General features: G+C 46.9%; 1 protein-coding gene across 3 annotated transcripts in view; it reads right to left on the reverse strand.

The window, feature by feature from the left end:
• Positions 1–24,781, reverse strand: part of INPP5D (inositol polyphosphate-5-phosphatase D) — a 134,886-nt gene that overhangs the window by 28,017 nt on the left and 82,088 nt on the right. For all 3 annotated transcript variants that reach the window (XM_027875252.1, XM_027875250.1, XM_027875253.1), the window contains exons 11-21: positions 22,790–22,892; positions 18,795–18,991; positions 15,753–15,870; positions 14,004–14,100; positions 11,635–11,773; positions 9,923–10,031; positions 9,751–9,839; positions 8,392–8,473; positions 5,678–5,767; positions 3,038–3,151; positions 1,246–1,328 (exon numbers count right to left, since the gene is read on the reverse strand). In XM_027875252.1, coding sequence (XP_027731053.1) covers positions 1,246–1,328; positions 3,038–3,151; positions 5,678–5,767; positions 8,392–8,473; positions 9,751–9,839; positions 9,923–10,031; positions 11,635–11,773; positions 14,004–14,100; positions 15,753–15,870; positions 18,795–18,991; positions 22,790–22,892 — 1,221 coding nt within the window. The remainder of the gene's footprint in view (positions 1–1,245; positions 1,329–3,037; positions 3,152–5,677; positions 5,768–8,391; positions 8,474–9,750; positions 9,840–9,922; positions 10,032–11,634; positions 11,774–14,003; positions 14,101–15,752; positions 15,871–18,794; positions 18,992–22,789; positions 22,893–24,781) is intronic.

Raw genomic sequence — 24,781 nt, forward strand, 5'->3', positions numbered from 1 at the left:
GGTGGCCAATGCACTGATGATGAGACTCTATACTTTGCCAGGCATTTCTCAGGAAGTTCACGGTGTGTTGCTGAGACAGGACTCAAAACATTTTTATCATGGTAGCACTTTTCAAAGTTTGTGTTCCATTGGCACAGCCTGGGAGCATCCAGGGACGTCAGAACAAAGCAAAGAAGGCCCCTGGCCCACAAGGAAGGGCCCTAACCCACTGAGTGAGTTCATGGGAAGTCACCCAGGATGATTAGGGACAGATGGGCTGTGATCTGCGTCATCAAAGGGAATGCCCTTAACAATGAGATCATGGATCCACCCATGCATGTATTCATGTATCATGATACTTAAAAGCAATCAATGCATGTTTAGGCATGATGGCTAAAGGTACATTTTGAACCTCCACTTTTAAAAAAAAATGCCTACACTTGTGCTTAACTTGTTGTTTGTGGCTGTTGTTGAATCCTTTCACTTGTGTCCAAGTCTTCATGACCCCATTTGGGGTTCTCTTGACAAAGATCCTGGAGTGCTTTGCCATTTCCTTCTCCAGCCCATTTTACAGATGAGGAACTGAGGCAAACAGGGACTTGCCCAGGGTCACACAGTTAGGAATCATCTGAGGCCAGATTTGAACTCAAGAAGATGAGTCTTCCTGACTCTAGGCCCAGCGCTCTATCCACTGCAGCGCCACCTAGCTGCTAGTGCTTAATTACTTTTTTCTAACTCTTAAAAACATGAGAGGTTTGCTCTTGGAGACCATTCAGTCTTTGCTTTAAGCCAGTTGTGTCCTCTGGCTGGCTATTTCAAACAAACACATAGGTGGAGACACAGTGATGACGATAATAGCTAGAATTTGTATAGTGCTTTAAGATTTGTAAAGCACTTTGCATATGTTAACTCATTTGATCCTCACAACAATCCTGTAAGGTAGGTGGTATTATTATCCCCATTTTATAGATAGGGAAGCAAAGGAACAGAGAGGTTAAGTGATGCTCCCAGGGTCACACAGTTAGTAAGTGTGTGAGACAGGATTTGAACTTGGGTCTTCCTGGCTCCAAGACCCACACCATCACTGCAATGAGCTCATGAGATAAAGGTGTACATGTGTGGCCTCACAGAGTCCCTTGAACTTGGGGTCTCCATCCTCTTGGGGACCTCATCATCCAAATGGTCCATGTTTGCTCTATCAGATTTCATCCCATCCCTTTCAATGATGAGGCCTCCCTCATCCCTGGGTCACATTTCTCCAGTCACCTTTGGGAGGTCATCAGCAAACTTCACCACCAGCTCCCCTTCCGTTCCTTCTTCATTTTCTCCTTCCTGACTCTTCACAAAACCTGGGAGAATGTCAGAGAAGAGAGTGGGTTCTTTCTGCAGGCAGGGCAAGAATCTGGCATGTAATCCTCTCCCCGGCACTGTGTCTAACTATGCCAAGATGCATTTTTCCCTGTTTTCTCAGGGTGGAGGGGGAGTGTCTTAGGTTGATAGACTTAGTCTGCTCCAGGCTGGCCCTGTTTGGATGTGGATTTAGTTTGGAGCACTTCAGCAGTACCATCTGACTATTTTTAGGTAATTGATTCTCCCTCCTCCCCTGCCCCCCCCCATTTCTCAACAAAACTGGCACTGGGGGAATCATCACATCCATGGACAAGATATGAGGAACATGACAGCCAGCTCTTCCCACAGCCACTCAATATAGCACCCTTTTGAAATTCTAAGTTAAGCCTCCTAATATGCCGTTTCCATAGCAATCTATGCAAATGTCTATATACTTTATTAAAGTGTGCCCGCGCTCGCGCCTGCACATGTACACGCAGTCACGTTGTTTTTATAGCTCTCTTTGACATAGCTGTGGGCCAGGGTTGCCATGAGGTCTGAGCAGGGAAATGACATTGGCTAGTCATTTAGCTCCCTGTGATGATGGAGGACCAGGCTGAGCTAAAGGGAGGAAGGATGGCTCCCGAGCAGGGAGATTCACTGCTGGCACTCTCTATCCAGATGGGCCACTCTTGGTGTTGGCAGCACAGATGTGCAACCCCCCCCCCCCCCACACACAATCACATCCCTTTGGGAAGTGTCTCAGCTCAGCACCTCTGAACACACACCCTCTTTCTTCGGGGAGGCTTTTGTCCCTATTTTCTTCCCCCCCAACTAACAGAATTAGAAACCACACAACCCTATTCTTCCTGTGAAACAGCCTCAGATGGGAATAGCTAGAAATACACCCCCCAAAAGGCGTTTCCCCAGCACAGATTTTTTTCAAATGTTAAAAACTAAAGTGAGATGGGGGTACCCAGAGGTATATATATGGCTTAAGATTAGTCCATACCAGAAATGTATTCTTATGCTGCTAGAAAGGGGATAAAGAAAGTAATGTTTTTCTTGGGTTGTCCAGGAAAAGTGAGGCTGATGGAAGGGAGCAGCCCCTATAGCTACCCCACCTCACCCCCACCAATGCTATTTGGAATTTCACTGCTCTGGCTTCCATAGTCCACTTGGAGCTTGCCTTGGGATTATCCTCCACTGCTTTAAGGTGGGGGTTCCTAATCTTTCTGGTGTTTTTTGCAGTCTGGTGAAACCAATGGAGCCCTTCTCAGAAGAATTTTTTTTTTTAAAATGCATAAAATGAACTATATAAGGTTACAAAAGAAACCAATAATATTGAAATATAATTATCACATTTTTAAGTCCCCAGATTACAAACCCGTGTCTTATGCCTCCCACTCTGCGAAATAATGAAGCTAATTCACCTGAAAAGACTATGTTATGAATAACTAGCTCTTCCTCCCTGGCAAGGAACAAGTCCCTTCAATGTGAGGACGTTGAAGGGCATCTTCCCACCCCAACCCCTGATCCTGGAGGCCACAGTGATTTCTAAATTGGATGAAGGCACTCCAGATCTCAGCATAAATGGAAGTTGCCTGTCAGTCTTTATCCCTGAGCCAACCCCCTACTTCGCTGGTTGCCATCAGAGGCAGTAGTGGGTCAAAGGAGGGAGAATACTGCACATGTACTCAAGCCTGCAGGCAAGTAGCAATGTCCTTACTTTCTAGGCAGCTGGAATGGAATTCCAGGTAGAATTTTGTCTGTGACTTTGTCTTCAAGGTGGCATAGCACTTCAGGAACTCAATTTGTCCTTGGGAGTCCACATTTCCAGGACCTAGAATTGGGGAGAATTCAACTCAACCAAAGAAACTTTTATTAAGTGCCTTCTGTGTACCAGGCACTGTGCTAGGTACTAGGGATACAAAGACAAAAACCAAATAATGCCTGCTCTCAGGGAGTTTCCATTCTCCTTAGGGAGGCCATTACAGGTTCACAAGGAAGTTAGTATAAGTGTATTGTAACCCCTGGTCCAGGGTTGGTCCGTGGTTCAAGAGTGACTTAATTTCATTAAGTATCTGGAGGTAAATTTCATAGAATTTAGGACTGGAAAAGACCTCGAGATCAAAAAGCTTTATGGAGAAACCAAGGGTAGCCAGATGAAGTGACTTGTCTTGTCCCTGTCTGTATGTGAATGTTACCAAATATACTATTCAATAAGAAATGATGATGCACAATCAATAGGATGCTGAAACTGGAGTGAGGAAAACTCATCTTCATGAGTTCAAATCTGGCCTCAGACACTTACTAGCAGTATGTCCCTGGGCTAGTCACTTCACCCTGTTTGCCTCAGTTTCCTCATCTGAAAATGAGCTGGAGAAGAAAATGGCCAACCAGTCCAGTATCTTTGCCAAGAAAACCTCAACTGGGGTCACAAAGAGTCAGACACAACTGAACAATAAAAAGAATTGACGGCTATGAGGAGTTCAGAGGATTTTGAATGAACTGATGCAAAATAACACAAACAGAACCAAAAGGAAAATAAACACTATAGCTACAACAACATAGCTCGATGGCTTAGTGGATAGAACACTGGACCTGGAGTCAGAAAGACCTGAGTTCAAATTCTACCTCACTTACTAACTGAGAGACCCTGGGCAAGTCACTTAGTCTGTCTGCTTCAGATTCTCCACCTGTAAAATGAGAATAATAATAGTACTTCCTCCTCCCCATGGTTGTTGTGAGGATAAAATGAGATGATATTTGTAAAGCACTTTGCAAAGCTTAAAGTACTACATAAATGGTAGCTATTATTATTAATAGTAATAATAATACAAATAATAAATGAAAACCATTTAAAGGTGGCACAACTCTGAATAAAGGAAAAATCAATGCTCAGTCAATCAATAAGCACTTCTTAAGTGCTTACTACGTGCCAGGCACTGTGCTGGGGAAGCTTAAGACCAAAGCTCAAACAATCCCTGCTCTGAAGGATGGTCCCAGAGAACAGACAATGAAGCTCAGCTCTCTCCTCTTGTATCAGAAAGGAAGAGCACCACCCAGGCAGAATGGGGGTTGGGTTCTCAGACATCATCACTCCACTGGCATTTATTTGCTTGACTGTTTTTCTTTGTTTCAAAGGATGGTTCAATTCATAGGGAAGGCACAATATTTTCAGAAATGACTAAGATGTAAAGCTAAAAGGCAAGGAGACAATTTTAAAAAGGTGAACTCTCCTACAATTAGATTCTGTCTCATACAAGGCATCTCAACAAGGGTTTCTGAGCTCTGCCCAGTTCTATTTCTGGAGGAGATTGTCTTAAGAGCCACTGAGGCAGCCATAGTGTGGGGTTAGCATGGCAGGAGTTAAGGCTGAGTAAGGAAAGTGGGGCCAGATAATGGAGGCTCAAGAGGCTTCCTGACAGACGAGGATGCTTACCTTCTAGTCCTTCTCCCTGGTCCTGGGATGTTTCCCACTTCAAGTCAAGAAAGACTGAGAAAGGGAGGTAGTTCACCCTGACTTCAGGAATATCTGACAAAATGCCACATTAGAAGCTGGGTGGCACAGTGAATAAAGCATGGCCTTGGAGTCAGGAAGACCAGAGTTCAAATCCTGCCTCAGGCACTTACTAGCCATGTGATCTGGGGCCAGTCCCAGCTTCTATGTGCTTCAGTTTCCTCATATGTAAAATAAGGGGGGCTGGTCTCAATGGTCTCTAAGATCCATTCCAGTTTAAGTCTATGGTCCTGTGATCTGGGTTCAAATCCCAAATTCTGACACTTTCTACTCGCGTGACCCAAGGCCAATTACTTCCTCTCTAAGCCCCAGCTTCTCTTCTCTATAATGAGAGGTTGGACTGAATGATCTCTTACATTCTATTGGGTTCTAAGTCTGTGATTATATAGCTCAAAGGCTTGTAACTGCAACGATAGTCATTACTGATCTGATCATTCCGATGAGGAAACAGGCTCAGAGAAGAATGTGTGCTTGTCTGGCCTGTGAGTCATCTTATCTAGGTGGAAGCCAGGTGTTCCAAGGTCCAGCCCAAAACACTCCCCCTATGTGGAGTGGCCAGCTCAGAAGGAGCAGGGCTTCATTAAAATCAATAGACCTGTGTGGGAGGAGTCCTGGAAGCACAAGAGACCTTGGTCTGAAACTCAGTTCTAACTCAAACTACTATAACTCTGGTTCTCTACCTCTTGGTATTTTGGTTTCCTTGTATGTAAAATGAGAATAGAGATTCAAATACTCCTCCTTACCCAGGGTTATAGGAAGGGGAGCATTTTGACCAATCTTAAAGTCCTATAAAAATGGGATATGACTTTGTGCTAAAGAAAATAGAGAATGTACTCAGGCACTGACCATTCTTGGAGACAAACTGGGAGGTGACCCCTGCTTCAAATGTGGCAAAGACAGGACTGTGGTCACTTGTCATGATGTCACTGGTGCTGCCTGAAAAGGGAACAAGAAAAAAATGGTATTTGTGTGAGTATAGCAGGTGTGTGAGTATAGGCGCACACGGGTGTCTGTTCAGGACCAGGGATAGCACCAGGTTCCACCTCTTGTTAATTTACTTTCCATGCTATTCCCAGGGTAACTAATCTTTGGGGCAGAATGAACTGCTGAGAAGGAAGCATCCTCAGGACTCAAGTGAATAAGGTGGGCATCCCAGGCTCTTCCCTGAAGCTCACAGGACCCTAAACAAAAGCCAAAGTCTACCCAGGGTGAGCACGTGTGGACTACATGCTCTAGCCTTGCTCTCTAGTCTTCCAACTTTGGAAGGAAGGTGAGCTTCACCACTTAATTGACAGAAGAAATGGGGTGCTGAAAAGCTTATCACCATTGCATAGAACCATGGAAGTGGCTGTCAAGGGAAAACTAGAGGCCTATCCTGGGGGGGCAAGTCTGAAGGCTCTCTGGACACTCCTCTTCCCCACCAATCTCTTGGGGTTTCTCCTGGATCTCCAAGGACCAGTCCAAGTATGAAGCAGATGCTCTGTAGAAATTACAGAGAGGACCAAGCCCCCTGGGTCTGAACATGGTCAAAACCACATCCTGGGGTGATCCTGGGCTCTCCCAGGAGAACCTTGGAATGGGAACAAGGGGGCTATTAGCCTGGATACTCTGGTATGGGTCTACTATGGAAAACTACAGCTATGATTTACTGGAATTTCAGCAGTGCATTTGACAAGATCTCTCAAGGTATTCTTACACATAAGATGGAGAGATATGGGCTAGCAATAAACTAGTTAGGTAGGTTAAAACTGGTTGAAGGAACACACCCAAAGAATAGCAATGAATGAATTGATATAAATCTGGAGGAAGGGTTGTAGAGGAGTAATTGGGGATCTGTCCTTGGCCAGGTTCTGATAAACATTTTTTTTTAGTGACAGAATATGAATCTACCCAGCAGGTGATCACATATATTAAAACCCACACTATTTGAAGTTCTACTCATGTAAAATATGGCATTGGTTCCATGTAGTAGGAGTTTGAATAATGTGACCACTTCATGGAATTCATTATTTATACAGCAGGGACATAGATGTAATTAATTAGTGGTTGTCAACTGAGTGGATAAAAGCACGTCCTGTGTTTATCTAAATACACATGACCCAAAGCTTCAAGGAACAGCTAATGTGGATGACAGTAGATTTTTACAAGATCCCAATGGGCTAGAATAATGAGCTGAACCAAAAATGAAATTTAACAGAGATTAGTTGCAAAGTGATATGCTTTTCTAATCAGGAAACTCGTGGCCCCTGACTGCTTAGTGTACGCATGCTGAAATATGGAAATGCCTCAAAAGTCATTCAACTCTAGTATGATCCTCACACATGGGAGAAATTATTCTGGTTGAGTTTAACATAAAATATTTCAAGAATTCCTCACTAAATCCCGAGGTTACTTGCCAGTGATAGGACTCCAGTCTAAAATGAGCAATTTTTTTTCAAACCAAATATTCAGAAAGATAACTACATCTCCATTTACTGTGTTTAAACTTTAGGCTCAACATATATTTTAAATGCTTTTAGATACTTAATATATATAATTTTTTTTGCATTTGAAGTTCTTATGGTAAAATGGCTATTTTCCCATTCACCTGATTTGAATCAATTTGTATCTTAATTCATATTGTGATTTCATTGGTATAGAGAATTTCCGGTGTGGAAACTCTCCACCACTGCAGAATGGTGACTCATCTGAAACATCTGAAACTCATCTGAAATCTCTGAGAGCTGTTCAGGGTGCCAGGAGGTTGGGTAACAACCAGGTTGTGTCAGAGATAGGATGTAAATTGACTCTAAGACTGATCTAGTAGTCACTATGCCATGCTCTACAATGATAAATTTGCTTTTCTTTAAAAAAAAATCTCAACAACACAGACTCATTATGGAACCAATGAACCAGAGAGGTCTTCTCCCCATTCTCCTTCCCCTCCCTGCTTTAGATTGGAATCCGTGACTTCTTTACCATAGGCAAGTCTTGTGGAAGAACTTCCATCATGGTCTTAGATCAGCAGCTATTCTGAAACCTGTAGTCTTAGCAAGCTATTGCCTTTATCCCAAATTAATGAATTTTTAGCTCATTAACTTATAGGCAGGTAGGTGGCACAGTGGACAGAGGGTTGGGCCTAGATTCAGGAAGATGAGTTCAGATCCAGCTTCAGAGACTTATTAGCTGTCTGACCTTGGGCGAGTCATTTAACCTGTCTGCCTCAGTTTCCTCATCTGTAAAATTGTGATAGCAAAAGCAGCTACCTCGCAGGGTTGTTCTGGGTATCAAATGAGATAATACATGTGAAGTGCTTAGCACAGTGATCACGTATATTAAATGTCCATAGTAGGCATCATATAAATGTTAGCTACTATTATGTTACTCTGGCGCCTGCCTGGTGGTTAGTTAGATCCTTTAACATCTTGACAACTAGAGTAGAATTGCTCTGATTTGCTATATGGGTAGACTGAGGCCCTGAGTGGTGTCATAAATGATAGTTGGATGACCTTCGAGCTCTTTGCTCTCTGTCCTCTGGGCTACGCATGATGCCTGGCTGGTTCTATCCTGAGTCTACTCACCATAAGACTGACATACCACATGCACAAGGGGATAGGATTTCCAGAGCACACGATCACACCAAGATGGTAAATTGTATTTCATCTGCCAAGAAAAGAGGGGAGAGACCAAATTTAAAGAATCCTTTTCCCGCTTTTCATTGAAAAAAGAGAAAAGTAACTTGGCATGAACCATTGTTTTTGGCGGTTTCTAGGTGGCACAGTGGGCAGAGCACTGGGCTTGAAGTCAGTAAGACTCATCCTCTTGAGTTTAAATCTGGCCTCAGACATGTACTAGCTGTGTCACCCTGGACAAGTCACTTCACCCTGTTTGCCTCAGTTTCCTCATCTGTAAAATGAGCTAGAGAAGGAAATGGCCAACCCTCCAGGATCTCTGCCAATAAAACTCCAAATGGGGTCATGAAGAGTGGACACGCCTGAAATGATTCAACAACAACTGGTCTTCTCACCCACAGGGGCTCCAGCCTGGGGACAATTCACAAGCATCTGATTTCTTGTGGGGCCATGGGATGTGAAGCTGGGACAATGACCTTAGTGATCCGCCCACCCTCCCATTTTGCAGATGAAGAAAGTGAGACCCAGAGAGTAACCCAGTGACTTAGCCAAGGTCACAAAGGGAGTCAGGGGCAAATCTGGAATTTGTAACCAGGCCTCCTGACTGCAAATCCAACACTCTATGATCCCTCACCACCATGCGTTTCTCTAGAGATGCTCTTTATCTTCCAAGCCTAGAGCACTGGCTCTTGGAGTCATAAGACCTGGGTCCAAATCTCACCTCTGACACTGACCACCTACCCATGTGACCTTGGGCAAATCACTTCACCTTCCTGGGCCTCAGTTTCCCCGTCTGTAAAATGAGGGCCCTTCTGGCTCATCTATATTTCTATAACATTGTCATTCGACCTCCATGGGCTTCTAAGATCTTTATCTGTGAAGTAAGGGCTCGGGCTAGATAGCCTTGGAACGTCCCTCCCATCCTTCAGCCTATGACTGTAAAGGTGCTTAACTCTTAGTTTGGTGACATTGGGCCAGAGGAGGTGGAAGGGAGAGATCATAGCCCCTAGACAAGGCTGGGGGACTGCTGAGACCGTCTAGCCCAACCCCCTTCATTTTACCAAAGAGGAAACTGAGGCTTAGATAAATTCGGTGACTTTCCCAAGGTCACACATAGAATCATAGATCTTCAGCTGGAAAAGACCCCAGAGGCCATCAAGCTCAGCCCCTCCCCTGCCTTTTACTGAGGAAGCAAAAGCCTGAGCAGGTGACTTGCCCAAGGTCACACAGGCCAAATCAGACATTTGAACCCAGGGCCCCCAACTCCCTCTCCAGTGCTTGGAGAATGACCACGGAAGGGGCACCTACCCCGGTGGCTTTCTGCTTAGTGTAGGCATACTTTTCACGGGTGTGCCTTTCAAAGCGGTAGGTGGGAGCGAAGGTGATCTCTTCCTCCTCTGAAAGAGAGGGGCCTCGTTAGAGCCGCGGGCAGGTCTCCTGCTGCCACCACTCTGCCCAGCCCAGAAGGGTCGCCTCTTACCAAAATGCAGGAAGACCTTCTGGTCTTTGCGTTCCATGAGGAGCTGGTCATGAAGCAGCAGCTCTGAGTACTGCTGCTGCTTGATCTTCTGGATGATGTTCTCTGCTTCCTGGAAGGAAGAGGATGTGGAGTCATGGAGGGGCTTGGTGCCCTGGCTGGGGCAGCCTGGGTGGGGCAGTCCTCTGGGAGGGGCAGTCCTAGGCAGGGTATCCCTGACTAGGGCATCCCTGGGCAGGGCATCCCTAGGAGGGGCAGTCCTGGGCAGGGCATCCCTGGCTGGGGCATCCCTAGCTGAGGCAGCCTGGGGTGGGGCAGCCCTGAGGTGGGGCAGCCCTGGGAAGGGCAGCCCTTAGTGGGATTTCCCTGGCTGGGGCATCCCTGGCTGAGGCAGCCTGGGAGGGGCAGTCCTCTGGGTGGGGCAGCCCTGGGAGGGGCAGTCCTAGGCAGGGTATCCCTGGCTAGGGCAGGGGTATCCTAAGACCTGAAACTGCCAATTGCAGCCAGGTTTCACTGTTGGGGGGAGGGGCTGGGTTCTTATTCCTATTCATCCTCCTCAGAGGCAGCCTGGAAAAGAGGATAGAATGCATGCCCGGAAGTCTGGAAGACCTGGCAACCTTCTCTTGCCTTTCTTTGTATTCCCAGAGCTCAGCACAGTACCTGGCACATAGCAGGCATTTAATGAATGTTTATTGATTGGCTGATTGACCTGGCTTTAAGTCCTGACACAAACACGTACTAGTTATGACTGGCAAGTCTTAGGATCACAGATAGCTGGAGGTGATCTCAAAGACCATCGAGCTCAGCCATTCTCATTTTTGTTATCGTTCAGTCATTTCAGTCGTGTTTACTAACTCTTCGTGACCCCATTTGGGGTTTTCCTGGCAGATAACTGGAGGGGTTGGCCATTTCCTTCTCCAGCCCATTTAACAGATGAGGAAACTGAGGCAAACAGGGTTAAGTGACTTGCCCAGGGTCACAAAGCCGGTAAGGGTTTGAAGTTAGCTTTGTACTCACAAAGATGAGTCTTTCTGATTCCTGGCCTGGCGCTCTGTGCACTATGGCATCCCCTAGCTGCCCTGTTTTCATTTTACAGATGAGGAAACTGAGACCCAGAGAAGATAATGGGATCATGGAACTGACCTTATGGGCGGTCTAGACCAATTTTCCTCATTTTACTGAGTAGGGAGGATAAGAGACTTCTCCAACGTCACGCTCACCCAGGTAGTCAGTAGGATGAAAGCACTTGGAAAATCCAACGTGCTGGAAGGGAGCAAGGTGGCGCAGTGGAGAGAATGGTTCTGGACTTTCACGCCTTGCCTCAGCCTCTTACTGGCTAGGTGGCTCTGGGCAAAGCATTTCGCCTCATCTTCAAACTGTGATCATAATAGCATGCACCTCACAGGGTCAATGAGATGAGAGACAAAAAAAGGCTCTACAAACCGTCAAAGTGCTACAGGAATGGTGGCCAGCGTCATGACCGCCGGCGTGCTCACTCCCTGGACAAGAATGCAGGCTCTTCTCCAGCCCTCAATCAGAACATCGGAATGAGCAGCCTTCTTTGGCTCGTCTGGAGCCACACACGGGCCCCAGGACTAAGGTTTCACTGCTCCTCCCCCACTGGAGTGGTCCTACTTATCTGAAGATGGGGGCAGGGGACGGGGAGGGTGCTGGGGACCTTGGGAAAGGCTGGCCTGGAAGAGGGCCTTCCTCACCGAGGGTGGCAGCTCCAGTCTGTAGTTCAGGTCTCCCAGCCAGAAGAGGTGTGTGAAACGGTGAGTGATGTTGAAGGGACTCAGCTTCTTGTCTCCCAGGGCCAGGAACCGAAGGATGCTCATGTAGTTTTGATTCCGCCTGAGGGAGTGACAGACACAAGCAGCACGGCACCCGGTTGGCCCTCTGAGCAGCCTAGGCAGGGAGCTTCTAGGCAGAGCGGAGGGCACTCCCTCGGGGAAGCCAGGGACACAGTGGGGGCTCTATTCTGCTTCTTCTGGGAATCCCCAGGACCTCTGCTGCCTCAAGCATCTCTCTCCCAATGGGCAGCCGCTGCCAGGGCTGAGGCTTTGGACCTGGGCAGAGCCAGCCGGAGGCTGGGTCACTGGCAAGATGACAGGATCAGGAATTTAGAGCCTTGACTTGACCTTGGAGGTCAAGTGCAACTCCCTTATTTCATAGATGAGGAAACTGAGGTACAGAAAGGGAAAGGGACTTGCCAAGGTCCCCGGGCGAGGATGAATCTGAGGTGAGCCTTCCTGACTGTGGCCCTCTCATCCGTGACACCATAAGCCTCATGAAAACTCACTCAAATACAACTCCAAAGGCTCTATCTGTAGCCAAGCTCCTTAGTGACTGAAGAGGCAATCAGCTTTAGTTAGAAAAAAAAAAGTCATTTTGAATGGAAGCTCCTTGAGGGCAGGGTCTACACCGTTATTTTTTTTTGTATCCCTCAGTACCTCACACAGTCTCTAGCGCACATTAGATATTATATAATGTTAGTTTAAACTTGAAAAGGCGCCCAACCTGGACTTCTCCCTTTATTAATTTGCTGTTGTTCAGTTGGGTCCTAATCTTTGTGAGCCCATTTGGGGTTTTCTTGGCCAAGATACTGGAGTGGTTTGCCATTTTCTTCTCCAGCTCATTTTGCAGATGAGGAAACTGAGGCAAACAAGGTTAAATGACTTGCCCAGGGTCATAAAGCTAGTAAGCGTCTGAGGCTGGATTTGAACTCAGATCCTCCTGTCTTTAGGCCTATCTACCTCACCAACCAGCTTAACTGCCTTCTTGCCCCACCCCCATCAACGAAACTGAGTTTTTAGGTGTTAGCTAAATTGAGATCAAGAAATTACTAGAAATCCTTCTCATTCTCTAGACAACACTCCCACCCCTACCCCTTCAGGCGTCCACATCCTCTCTTTTCTTAATTTATCTTGTATTAGCTGATCTGTGTTAAGGGCAGCTAGGTGAGGCAATGTACAGAATGACAGGGCTAGAGTTAGGAAGACCTCAGTTCAAATATGACCTCAGACACTTACTAGCTATGTGACCCTAGGCAAGTCACTTAACCCTATTTGCCTTGGCTTCCTCATCTGTAAAATGGGGATAATATATAGCTATCACCTACCTTCCAGGGTTGCTCTGAGTCTCAAATGAGATGATATTTGTAAAATGTCTGGTACATGGCAGGCATTACATAAATGTGATTTTTATTATTGTTGTTAATTATGTAAACATAGCTTCTCCCTGGTAGAATGTAAGCTTCTGGAGGGCAAAGTCTATGTCATTTGTTATCTTTGTCTTTCTTGTGCTTCAAACAGTACCTGGCACATAGTTAAGTGCCTAATAAGTGTTTCTTGAATTTAAATGTGTTGGCCAGGCTGGAGCTCAGAGAATGCAGTAAGGGGCCCGCTCCTCCCGCCCTTCCTGGTGGATATGGGGGACCATGGCTATGGAGTACTGCATCCACTGGCAGACTTGCTCTGTGTGTTGGCTCATTTTGTTGAACTGTTTTTCCTCCTCTTGCTATGGGTACGGGACACTGCCTAGACTCTTTACACTAGGTCTATGTGGTGGCTAATCGGATGAATGCTTCTTTCTTTAGTCTTTGGTTTTTCTTCTTTATCTCACTTATAAGTGATGGATCTCTGAGGAGAAGAAGGGCAATGATATATGCAGAAATGATGGTTACGAATAGACAAAAGATATACAGGATGTCTTAAGAGTCTAATAACTTAAAAACTGCAGTAAAATTTTGGGGACACCTTTCAGTACATGGAAATGATAAAAAAAAACTTTTACTTGCAAGGACGCCCCAATCTGGCTCTCTCCCAAGGCAAAGACCTTTAGATACCTGTTTTAGGCGTTAACTAGATCACTAAATTCTGGAGAAATCCCTCCATTCTCCGGGCCATCCACATCCGTCCTCAAAGACCATCACTGCCTTCCTTCTGCCCCACGTGGAGACCCAAGGTGACCTGAGCCCCCTATGATGACATGCCCATGACACATGACTCAGCAGCTGCTGGCCAGGGACAGGATCTGAGCAGCCCCTCCCAGCAGGAGTCTTCTGGAGGTCAGTACATTTTACCTAAGTTTCTTTTCACTTCCTGAAGTTAAGTGACTGTTGACAAATCCCAAGGAGGTTCCATTAAACATGAATGAGACACCCACAGCTCCTTTATTACCTGGGGATAGGAAGGAAAACACCGTTATCAAGGCAAAGATTCAATCTACCTTCAATGGGAGGGATAACAGATACACACAATCATGGCATAGTCAGGGGAGGGCATAGGAGGGGCTAGCAAAGAGGAAAAAAACCAGCCTTCATTTGGGGGTAGTGAAGACATGACAGATGAGGGGGAAATGACAGGTGCAATTTCTCAGGGAAAGTTCAGGAAGACATATAAGATGGGACTTTCTTCACCTCTAAGAAAAGGGTGTTTCTAAATGAGTGCCAAAATATTCAAAAGGAATCATGGGCACAGGGCTGATGACAAAACCAGAGTTTCTCCCCCTACTAAACAGAGGTGGGGAGGGGAGCACAGGGCAAATCTGTCAGCTTCAAGATTTTTAGCAGCATTTGGGGAAGTGCAGGAAGTGACAAAGTTCCTGCCATCTTATCTCCTGAGGATGACCAAGGAAAACCCCAAAGCTAGAGGTCTTGGGAGAGAAGGTAAGGCAGGAGAAAGGGGTGGGGGTGGGGAAAGGGGTCTAGTTGAGTTTGAGCATCTGAGTGGGTTCCCACTGAATTCCTCAATCCTCTCACCTACAGAACAGACTGAGATTTGACTGTCTTCCCAGAGCCCTAACTAAGGTGGGATGGCTGGAGCTTCAACTTAGGGTCCTGAAATTTAAAGGGTGCTACCAGTGCTTGTTCTCCCGTAGCAGGCAGAAAATAAGCATCTCCTACTCATTGAGAATGTTGTTGTTGAATCACGTCCGACTCTCCATGACCCTATCTGGGGTTTTCGTGGCAAAGATGCTAGAGTGGTTTACCATTTCCTTCTCCAGCTCATTTTACAGATGAGGAAACTGAGGCAAACAGGGTGAAGTGATTTGCTCAAGGTCACCCAGCTAGGGAGTATCTGAGGCTGGAAGATGATTCTTCCTGACTTCAAGTCCAGTGCTCTATCCATTGTGCCATCCGTCACTTATGTCCCTTTAAATCTACAATTCAACGACCACAAATGAAGGAAGTCCACTGTCTCCCACGACAGCCTATTCTACTTTGGTGGGAAATCTTTCCTGACAGCGAGGCAGAATTCATGTCTTTGCCACTTCCTCTCCTTGCCTCATCAGCTGCCCTCTAAGGCCAAACAGAATCCCTCTTCATTAGGACAGTGCTCCAGGTATAATAACGGTTAACCATGCCACCCCGAGTCTTCTCTAGGAGAAATAGCCCAAGTTCCTGTGACCAGTCCTTGTATAGCATGACCACAAGTCCCTTCACTGTCCTGGCTGCCCTCCTCTGGCCACTCTCCAGATTATCAACGTCCTTTCTAAAACGTGGGGCCTCAGAAAGACAGGAGCTGTGGTCAGTAGGGCTAATCACTACCACCCGAGCACTGAACACCGTGTCTCACTCCTTAGCCTTATCCCATTGTTAACTTTCCCTTGCTCTTGCCAGTTGACATGTGCCAATGACTTCTCCCTTGGCTTCTCCCTGAAGGCCACTCACTGCTTCTTCTTACCCTTGCTCTCTTTCTCCAGAAACCCCTGATGGTTCCTTCAAGAATTCTAGGGGATTCTCAGGCTAGTAGGGAAACACCTGTCCATGCACCACGGGAACAGCAGTCACATGAGAGAAAATGGGATTTCCTTTCCTCCTCATTCTTACCAAGAGTGTTGGCGATCCCAGTCTTCACATTGTTTGTGCAGATGTGGCTGATCCTGTTTTCATGCTCTGGCTTGGCCAGCACGACAATTCGGATGTTCCAGAGAGTGTGGATGGCTATCTAGCAGGGGAGACAAACAGGGTGTTGCAAGCATTGGTACATCCTGGGAGGGGGCAGCTGAGGCAGCCTCGCATCACTCCCTGGGGCCCATTGGGTAGCACAGAGGGAAGGAAGCATCCAACTAAAACTCAGGGGGCAGAGTGCGAGGCTTTGCAAGCTGCCTAGGAGTCAGGGGTGTTGCACCAAAGCCAAGAATGCAGAAGGGGTGTCTGGCAGCATCAGAGAGGCGCTGTGCCCAGGATTCTGGAGGTGTCGGCCCAGTTGCACCGTGGCCTGTCTGGAGCACATCTGGTGTGATGTGGTCAGTTCTAGGCATCATAGTGTAGGGACACTGATAAGCTGGGGAGGTGGGGCAGTGCGACAAGGGTGGTGAAGGCATCACAGGGTCACAGAATTGGAAGGAACCCTAGCAGCCAGAGTCCAACTTCCTCCTTTTACAGATGAGGAAAATAAAGCACAGAAATGGTAAGTGCCTTGCCCGGGGTCACACAGCTAATAAATGTCGGAGGCAAGACTTGAACCTGGGTCTTCCCTATTCGAAGTTCAGTGCTCTATCTATGGTGCCACTCATACCACGCACCACGTGAGGATCCTTTAAAGGAACAGGATGTTTAGTCTGAAAAAGAAAAGGCTCAGAACAGAGCAACAGAAGTCTCTTCATAGATAGATACATACACACACACACACGCGCACACACACACACACACACACTCACACATACATTTTTAAGGCAATTTAGTGCCTTGCCCAGGGTCACACAGCTAGTAAATGTCAAGTGTTTGGTCTGAGGCTGTACGTAGAAGCAGAAGGCAGGGATTAGGCTGGTGTGCTCAGCCCCAGAAATAGAGCATGGGGTAGGACTTACAAAGAGGGTGACTTGGGCAGGATGGCAGGACATGTTTCCTAACCATGAGAGCTACCCCTTAGTGGAATGGGCTGCCTTGGGGTACAACGGCTTGCCCCTTCGAGGACTGGAGTCCTTTGAACACTATTGGTTGGGTTCTTGTTCAGGTGGGGAGTGGATTATTTGGCCTTGGACCTGTGCCCGTCTTACTGGAGGCAGAAGAGTGGCCGGAGGTGAGAGGAGAAGGGTTGGGGAGAAGTAGAGACAGGGACTTCAGGAAGAATGTCTAGACTATCCTTGGATGAGATGGCCAAGCAATCCCTTGGGCTGTCCTAGCCTCGGGTCTTTATGCTTACTCCTTCTTAGAATAAAGTATCCATTAGAAGGGGAGCTCTGAGAATAGACTGACTTTACGTTTCTATCTATCTGCATCCCCAGAACTTAGCGCAATGATCTATCCGCACATAGAAAGTGCATAAGAAATGTTCCATTCATTCAAAAACTTTAACTCCAACTAAGGTGAAATGCAGACAATTTGCTGGGATGTTCATTCATTCCCACGATGGCTTGAGGTGTGTGAGCAGGTCTGATGCCAAGCACCCACAAGGGGGTTTTGCACAACCTTCTGACCTGTGACTTCATTAGCAGGGAACTCCCAGAGAGGAAACTCTTTCTATCAACACAGGCCATCACCTGTTATGTAACCTAGAGAGAGCTGCCTGTGGCCACTGAGGTTAAATGAGGGTCAGTAGCCAATGTGCGGTGAGCGCAGGCCATGACCCAAGGTCTGCTCGACTCTGAGGCCAGCACTCTTCTAACCATTATACCACACTGCCTCTCGCTATGTACATAGTAGGAAGTGTTTAAAATAGTTGTTGAATTCATTATGGCAGAAAACAGAACAATAGCCACCTTGCATAATTTCGAGGACCACCATGTGAAAAAGAGATTGGATTTACTCGGCTCAGACCCAGAGGGAAGGCCTAGGAGCAATGGAGGAAGAAGAAGAGGTGGGGGAGTTACAGTGGAAAACTTGTTAACAATTTAAGCTGTCCAAAAGGGAAATGAGTTACCTCCTAAGGTACTGAGTCCCCCATCACTGGAGGTATTCAAGCAGAACGTGCACAGAACCACTTAATAAGCTCATAGATTTCAAGTGTTCAAAGTAGGAAGTGTTTTAAAATAGTTGTTGAATTCATTATGCCAAAAGGGGAGAATAATAGCCATCTCCCCCTCCCCCCCCAAGTCTTTTCTTCTCCAAACTAAACCTTCCTAGTTCCTCCCAATGATTTTCATATGGCACAGGCTCATTGCTCCTTGATGCCCTATTCACCTGGATCTCCTCATTAGCTGATTAATGTCCTTCCTAACACATGCTGCCTCGCATGGAAGTCACTACTTCACGTATGTCTGACCAGGGCAGGAGTCAGTGGGACCAGTCCCTCCTATATTCTGACTAATGGAGGTGTGGGTTGCCTTCTCTAAATAGTCCAATCATCAGGATCCCTATTCAGGGGGACTGGAAGGAGGTGACTATTTCATAGAAAACCCTAAGCACGTTGCCAAAGTAAGGCCCACTTGGCCTCACTGGTAAGCATTACCAAAAGACCCCTCTGGAAACCAGAGTTCTGCTCGTCTCTAAGCTTAGAAATTGATGTATCTCTTAAGGAAATTGCACAATCTCCTTATCACAAGGGTTCTTAACCTTGGCTCCATGAACTTGGTTTTTTTAAAAAATTTTTTGATAACTTATATTAATATAATTGGTTTCTTTTGTAACCCCTTGTGCCTTATTTTCTGCGTTCAAACCCATGACTCTGAGAAGGCGTCCATAGGTTTTTGCAGACTGACACAGAAAACGTTAAGAATCCTTTCTCTAGGAACCTGGATTTGGGAATTTTCTGCCTATCCATAACCATATCCTCTCTGCTCATCTCTGAGCTTAGAGATCAACATATTTCTCTGATCTCAGAGACGGATATATTTCTTGACCTTTAGATATCAACATATTTCTGTGATCTTCACGATTGCGCTGTTCTCATGGCTGACCACCAGGACAACTGATCAGATGAAAACTTACTGTTTTAAAACTGATGTCAGTGATTTCCTGCAAGGAGTGTTTCAGAATCTCCAGCCACTCTTTATCCCCCAGGGGGTCCTCCTGGGTGCCAATCACATAGATGTCATGGGGAATGTAGTCAGCTGAGTCGTCCCGGGTCTTTCCCTGCCCCTTGGAGAGAAACCAGGATGTGATCTTCTTGGGAGGAGCAGTGTCACCTTCAAAAGGAAAAGGCCAGAGCACAATGAGGGGTGGATGGGTCACCTCAGTCAGAATTAGAGGGAAGTGAACATGGGAAGAGAGGGAGGGGGGCGGTGATCCCCCAGAAAGCCCAAGGTCAGGTAGGCCTGGGGGTAGGAAGAACAAACCTAAAAGATACAAAGCATAAAAACATTGAGACACGTTCTGGTCTGTTCTTAGCTATGGAGAGGAGCTCCTGTCCAAAAGGCAAGCTGGGCCAGAGCAGTCAGACGAACAAGGAGCCCACTGCTCCCACAGGATTGTGAATTTCCCTACAGGAAATGTGAGTCAACTTTTCTTTTCCCCAAAGCAAATAATTTCCTTGGGTGCCCTTTGGAAGAAAGGAGAAATGAGCTGGCCGGAAAACTCCCCAAATCTCAGAACTGAAGGGGACCTCACCCACTAACCTCTACCTAACTGACACTCTCTTCCATGACATTTCCAGCAAGTGGTCATTCAATATCTGCCCAAAGACCTCAAGTCCCAGGCATCTTGATGCCTCCTGAGATGGCTCATCCCACCTCGGCACAGCTCTTATAGGTACGAAGTATTTCCTTTGTCTTAAGTTTACATAGTCTTCTTTGTAATTTCAGCACACCAGGCAGAACAAAGCTAATCTCTCTTCCATATGTCAGTCATTCAAACACCTACTGTGAATTGCTTTCACTTTGTTCTCCACTCTAACTCAGAGTGGGGGCTCTAATAATAACCTACAATTGAATGGATCATTCAAATTCCTAAAGGGCTTTTCATCCATGATCTCATTTGATGCCTAATTATGCCACTGGCAGATACACAGGACAGGTACCACTATCCTAAGATTCTGAGAGGGGCTAGAACAGTCATCAATCAATCGGTATTAAATGCCTTCTATGTGTCAAGCACTATACTAAGTCCTGGGCATACAAAAAGAGGCAAAAGACATTGCTTGCCCTCAAGAAGCTTATAATCTAACAGGGAGGCAACAAAGAAACACATATGTACAAACAAGCTTAATACAAAATAAAGAGGAAATGATTAAGAGATGGCCGGCACTGGAATTAAGAGGAGCTGGGAAGGCTTCCTGGAGAAGGTAAGATTTTCACTGGGACTTAAAGGAAGCCAGAGAAGCCAGTGGGTGGAGATGAATGAGGGAGGACACCACCCCACCTCTATAAGGAGGGAATTCCAGGTATGGGGAACAGCCAGGGAAAATGCCCAGAGCCAAGACATGGAGGGTCTTGCTTGTGAACAGCCAGGAGGCCGGTGTTACCAGATCAAAGAGGATATGGTGGGGAGTAAGGTGTGAGAAGACTGGAAAGAGATGGGGGCCTAGGTTAGGAAAGGCTTTGAATGTCCAACAGAGCATTTTTGTATTTGATCCTGGGGATGAGAGGGAAGCACTGGAGTTTATCGGTGGAGTGGGGAGGAGACACGATCAGATTTGTGTTTTAGGAAAATCACTTTGGCCCCTGAAGAGGCCGGATTGGAGTGGGAAGAAACGTGGAGCAGGCACCCCTCCCAGCAGCCATTGCAATAATCAGAGTGCGAAGTGACTAGGGCCTGTACCAGGCTGGGCCAGTGTCAGAGGAGAGAAGGGCGAGTGCTTAAGAGATGTTGCAGAGGTGAAATCCATAGGCCTTGGCACCATATTGGATATGGGGGGGGAATAATGAGGAATCCAGAGTGACTCCGAGGGTGTGGGCCTGAAGGACCGGGAGGAGGGTGGTGTTCTCTACAATGACAGGGAAGACAAGAGGCAGGAGAAGAGAGTTTAGGGGGAAAATGATGTTTGGTAGGGCAGGATCGGCAGCTAAAGATGATAATTAAATCCATGGGAGTGAGATAGAATGGAGGAAAAGGAGAAGAGGGCCCAGGACAGGACCTTAGGGGACAACTATGATCAGACGGCATGGCCTGGAGGAGGATTCAGCAAAGGAGATGGAGAAGGAGCGGTCAGAGAAGGAGGAGGAGAACCGGGAGGGGGAGTGGGGGAAGGGGTCCCAAAAACCTGGAGAGAGGAGAGTGACCAACAGCGTCAGAGGCTGCAGAGAGGTCAAGGAGAGTAAGGACTGAGGAAAGGCCACTGGATTGGGCCACTTTGGAGACAGCCGTTCTGGAACGATGAGGCTAGAAGGCAGACTGCACAAGGGTTAAGAAAAGAGTCAGAGGAAAGTGGAGGCTCCTCTGGCAGACAGTTCTTTCAAGGGCAGAAGAGACATGGGATGAAGTAGGATAAAAGGATTGAGTGAGGGGTTTTTTAGTATGGGGGAGAGGTGTATGTGTCTGTGGGCAGAAGAGAAAGAGCCAGTAGAGGGAAAGATTGAAAGTAAGTGCAAGAGAAGGGACCAACTACCTCCCAAAGTAGGTGACATGGTCAGGATTCGAACCCAGCTCCTATGACTTTGAATCCAGGTATTCTCACCACTGCACCGTCCTACCTCTATAAGGTAAAAGTTCACAGGAGCCTGGTGAGCATGAAAGATGACAGGATTAGGACAAGACCTGTGACTGCATCTGTATGGGGAATTCCCAGATGAGAAGAATCCCTCTGCCAGTGCAGGTCAGCATCCTCTCTGTAACTTACAGATTTAGAGAGATGCCTAGAACACGGAGATGTTAAGTGATTAGCCCAGGATCACACAGCCAGTAAGGGTCAAAGGTCGAACTTGAACCCAGGTCTTCCAGGTTTTAAGGTTGGCTCTCTGCAGGACTGCCTCTTAGTATGATTAGTCTACTCATCAAATAGGAGCTTGATAGAAAATAGGATGAGACTTTGGGAAATTAGTAAATTTTCAAGAGAAAGCAAAGAACTTTAAGAAGAAATAAAAAATAAAAGAAAAAAGAAATGTGAGCCCCAGAGGCTGGCACAGAGCTGCTCCAAGCTGCTGCTCAAAACCTTCAGACACATCCCAGAGAGGGTGCCCGTGATTGTGGGAAAGTGGAAGAGAAAGTGTGGGCCAGAAAATTGTCTTTGCAAGAGAGCGGAACTCCTGGGAGGGAGATCAGAGAGTGAGAGCCAGAAGCCAGGAGAGCTTTCAGGCCAAGCCCTGCATGGCAAGTGCCTTGGTCCAGGCCACTCTGGTCCTAAGGGGCAGAGCTGGCATGGGGGCCCTGACCTGGTGTCTGATGCTCAGGTTGAGAGCTCTGCCTAAATCAGTGCACAGTAGGCACTTAATGCAGATTTTTTTTTCATTCTTTTACATATGGGAAACAGTAAGTAATGGTTTGTTGAGAAGTGTTATAATAACAACAACAAGCATTTTCATAGTATTTAAGGTTTGTAAAGTGCTTTACAAATATTTATTCTATTTGATCCTTACAACTCTCAAAGGTAGGTGCTATTATCATCCCCATCATACAGAGGAGGAAACTGAGGCAGGCTTGCCTCTGGTCACACTGGTAAGTGTCTGAGGTTAGATTGGAACTCCAGTCTTCCTGACTCCAGGTTCAGTGCTCTCAGCCTGGAAAGATGGGTTGGGGACAGATTCGAAAGGACCTTAAATGCCAAGCTGTGCCAAGCTGGGAAGATTGTAGCCTTCTAAAGCAGGAGCTGCTCCTCCTGAGCAGGAGAATGCCACCATTGGACCTATGTTTTAGGAAGCTCCCTTTGGCAGCTGTTTAGAGGACGATAAAGACTGGAGGCATGGAGGTCCATTAGGGGGCCACTGTAATAGCTTAAGGGAGGAGGGCTAAGGGGCTGGGCCATGGGGGCAGTGACTGTGTGACTGGAGGGAGGGGGCGGCCACCAGAGACGCTGAACCAGAGACGCCAGGGATGAGAGGGTGTGGACGTACCCATGTTCCAGGTCCCGATGAAGATGGTGATCATGTCGGGCTCTGGCTGCTCAGAATGCCTGTTCTTCATCTGCTGCAGAAGCTGACAGAAACCCTCCCTTTTCTAGATACAGAAGAACAAACATCAGAAAGATCCCTTTGTCTCCTGCCTTGCTGATACTTAGGGTGCACCTGGGCTAGCTCAACCCTTCGGAGAAGAGCTGTTCTCTTTCTATTGGCCTTTCGTAGGAAAATCCTTTTTTCTGGGATATTTCTCAAGTAAGAAAAAAAATCCTCTACAAATAAGTCACTGAAGACAGTGTGCCAATTCTGGTTCATCTACTTATGGTAGATGTGTGACCTTGGACAAGTCATTTTTTCTCCTTAATTTCCTCAGCTAGAACATGAGGATGCCACACAAGGTTTCCTCTCAGGTCTCTTCAGGTTCTAAAGTCTGTGAACACGTGATCTTCTCATTATCCCTTCCAGCTGTGATTTCTAGAATCCTCTGGCCTCAGATCGGAGGATCCAGACTGATGCCTAAATCTGCCATTCACTACCTGGGTGACTTAGGAAAAGTCACTTCCCATGCCTACTTCTCAGTTTCCTCATTCTTAAAGGGCCAGGGCTGGATGAGGTAACCCCAAAGCCTTTCCCAGCTCTAAACCGTACTGTGACGGACTTCTCTGTATGATGGCGTTAGCTGCAGTCATTGACCCACGCTCTGGCTTCTCTTTCTTCCCACACTCAGCATCTCACCTCTCCAGGGCATGTTATTATTTACAGAGAGCTTTCCCGCCCGTCACCTTGTAAAGCAGGTGGTGTGAGTATTATTATCCCAATTTGACAGGTGAGGAAACTGAGGTTCATGAAGGTTAACTGACTTGCCCAGGGACACAGAGTCAGTAAATGATGGAGGCAGGATTAGCTCCATCAGTGGAGGCAGTGTTGTGCAGTGGGTAGAACCCTGGACTTGGAGCCAGGAAGATACAGATTCAAATCCTGACTCAGGTACTCACTAGTTATATGATCCTGGGCAAGTCTTTGCCTCTCTGGGCTTCAGTTTCCCCATGTGTAAAAGGAGTGGTTACAATGGCCTCTAAGTTCCCCCCTCAGTGTGCATCCTATGATCCTGTGACCTCAGGTTTCCTCACCCACTGGCTAAGCAGCTCTGCCTCATTGTCCAGATTCATATGATTTATGAAAGAGACAGAGCCAGATTAATTTGCTGCAACTTTGGGTATGCCCTAAGGATACTGCTCCGTCCATTGTACAGATGAGGACAGTGAGGCCTGACAGATTATGCTGCTTGTCTAAGATCACCCAGCGATGCCGAGGCAGATTCTCTGGGGATCTCCCACTGCCTGGCCCTGCCTTTGGCTTTCCGGAGTCTCACTTCTGCTCCCAAACACTGCTGCCCCATCTTCCTTCCTTCAGAAGAGCAGGGCAAATAGGGAACAAGCTTCTCTTCTGGAATTGCTCAGAAGTGGGGACTTCCCACCTCCCTGGCCTAACTTCCTTGGGGCTCAGCTGCCTCTACTCACTCAGCAACACAGTCAGGAAGTCGAGAAAGGCTCTAAGTGATTCTGGGTGTGAACCACACGACACAGGGAGCCGCCTCTCTTCCAAGACATCTCTGAGGAAGCTGAAAAGCCTCCAGCTTCAGTTATGAGCAGCATAACGCTTATAGCCACGAAGCTGGAAGGTCTCTTAGAAGGGCACTGAGACCAACACCCTCATTTTATTGAAGAGGAAACAGAAGGTCAGAGAAGTGACTTGTTCAATGTCACAAAGGTCGTAAGGAGCAGAGCCAGAACTTGAATCCAGTTCATAGACTCAAAAATCGAGAGATGGAAACAATTCCAAAGGCCAGCAAATTCAACCCCTCATTTTACAAATGAGGAAACTGAGACCCAGAGAGGCAAAACCATTTGCCAGTGGGTAGTGCCTCGCAAAGCTGATATTTGCACCTTAGTCCCCTGACCCCAGTGCTTGTTCACTGCTGTCTTGTAG

Source organism: Vombatus ursinus, unplaced genomic scaffold (assembly GCF_900497805.2).
Source record: "Vombatus ursinus unplaced genomic scaffold, bare-nosed wombat genome assembly UNPS02014808.1, whole genome shotgun sequence".
NCBI classification, from domain to species: Eukaryota; Metazoa; Chordata; class Mammalia; order Diprotodontia; family Vombatidae; genus Vombatus; species Vombatus ursinus.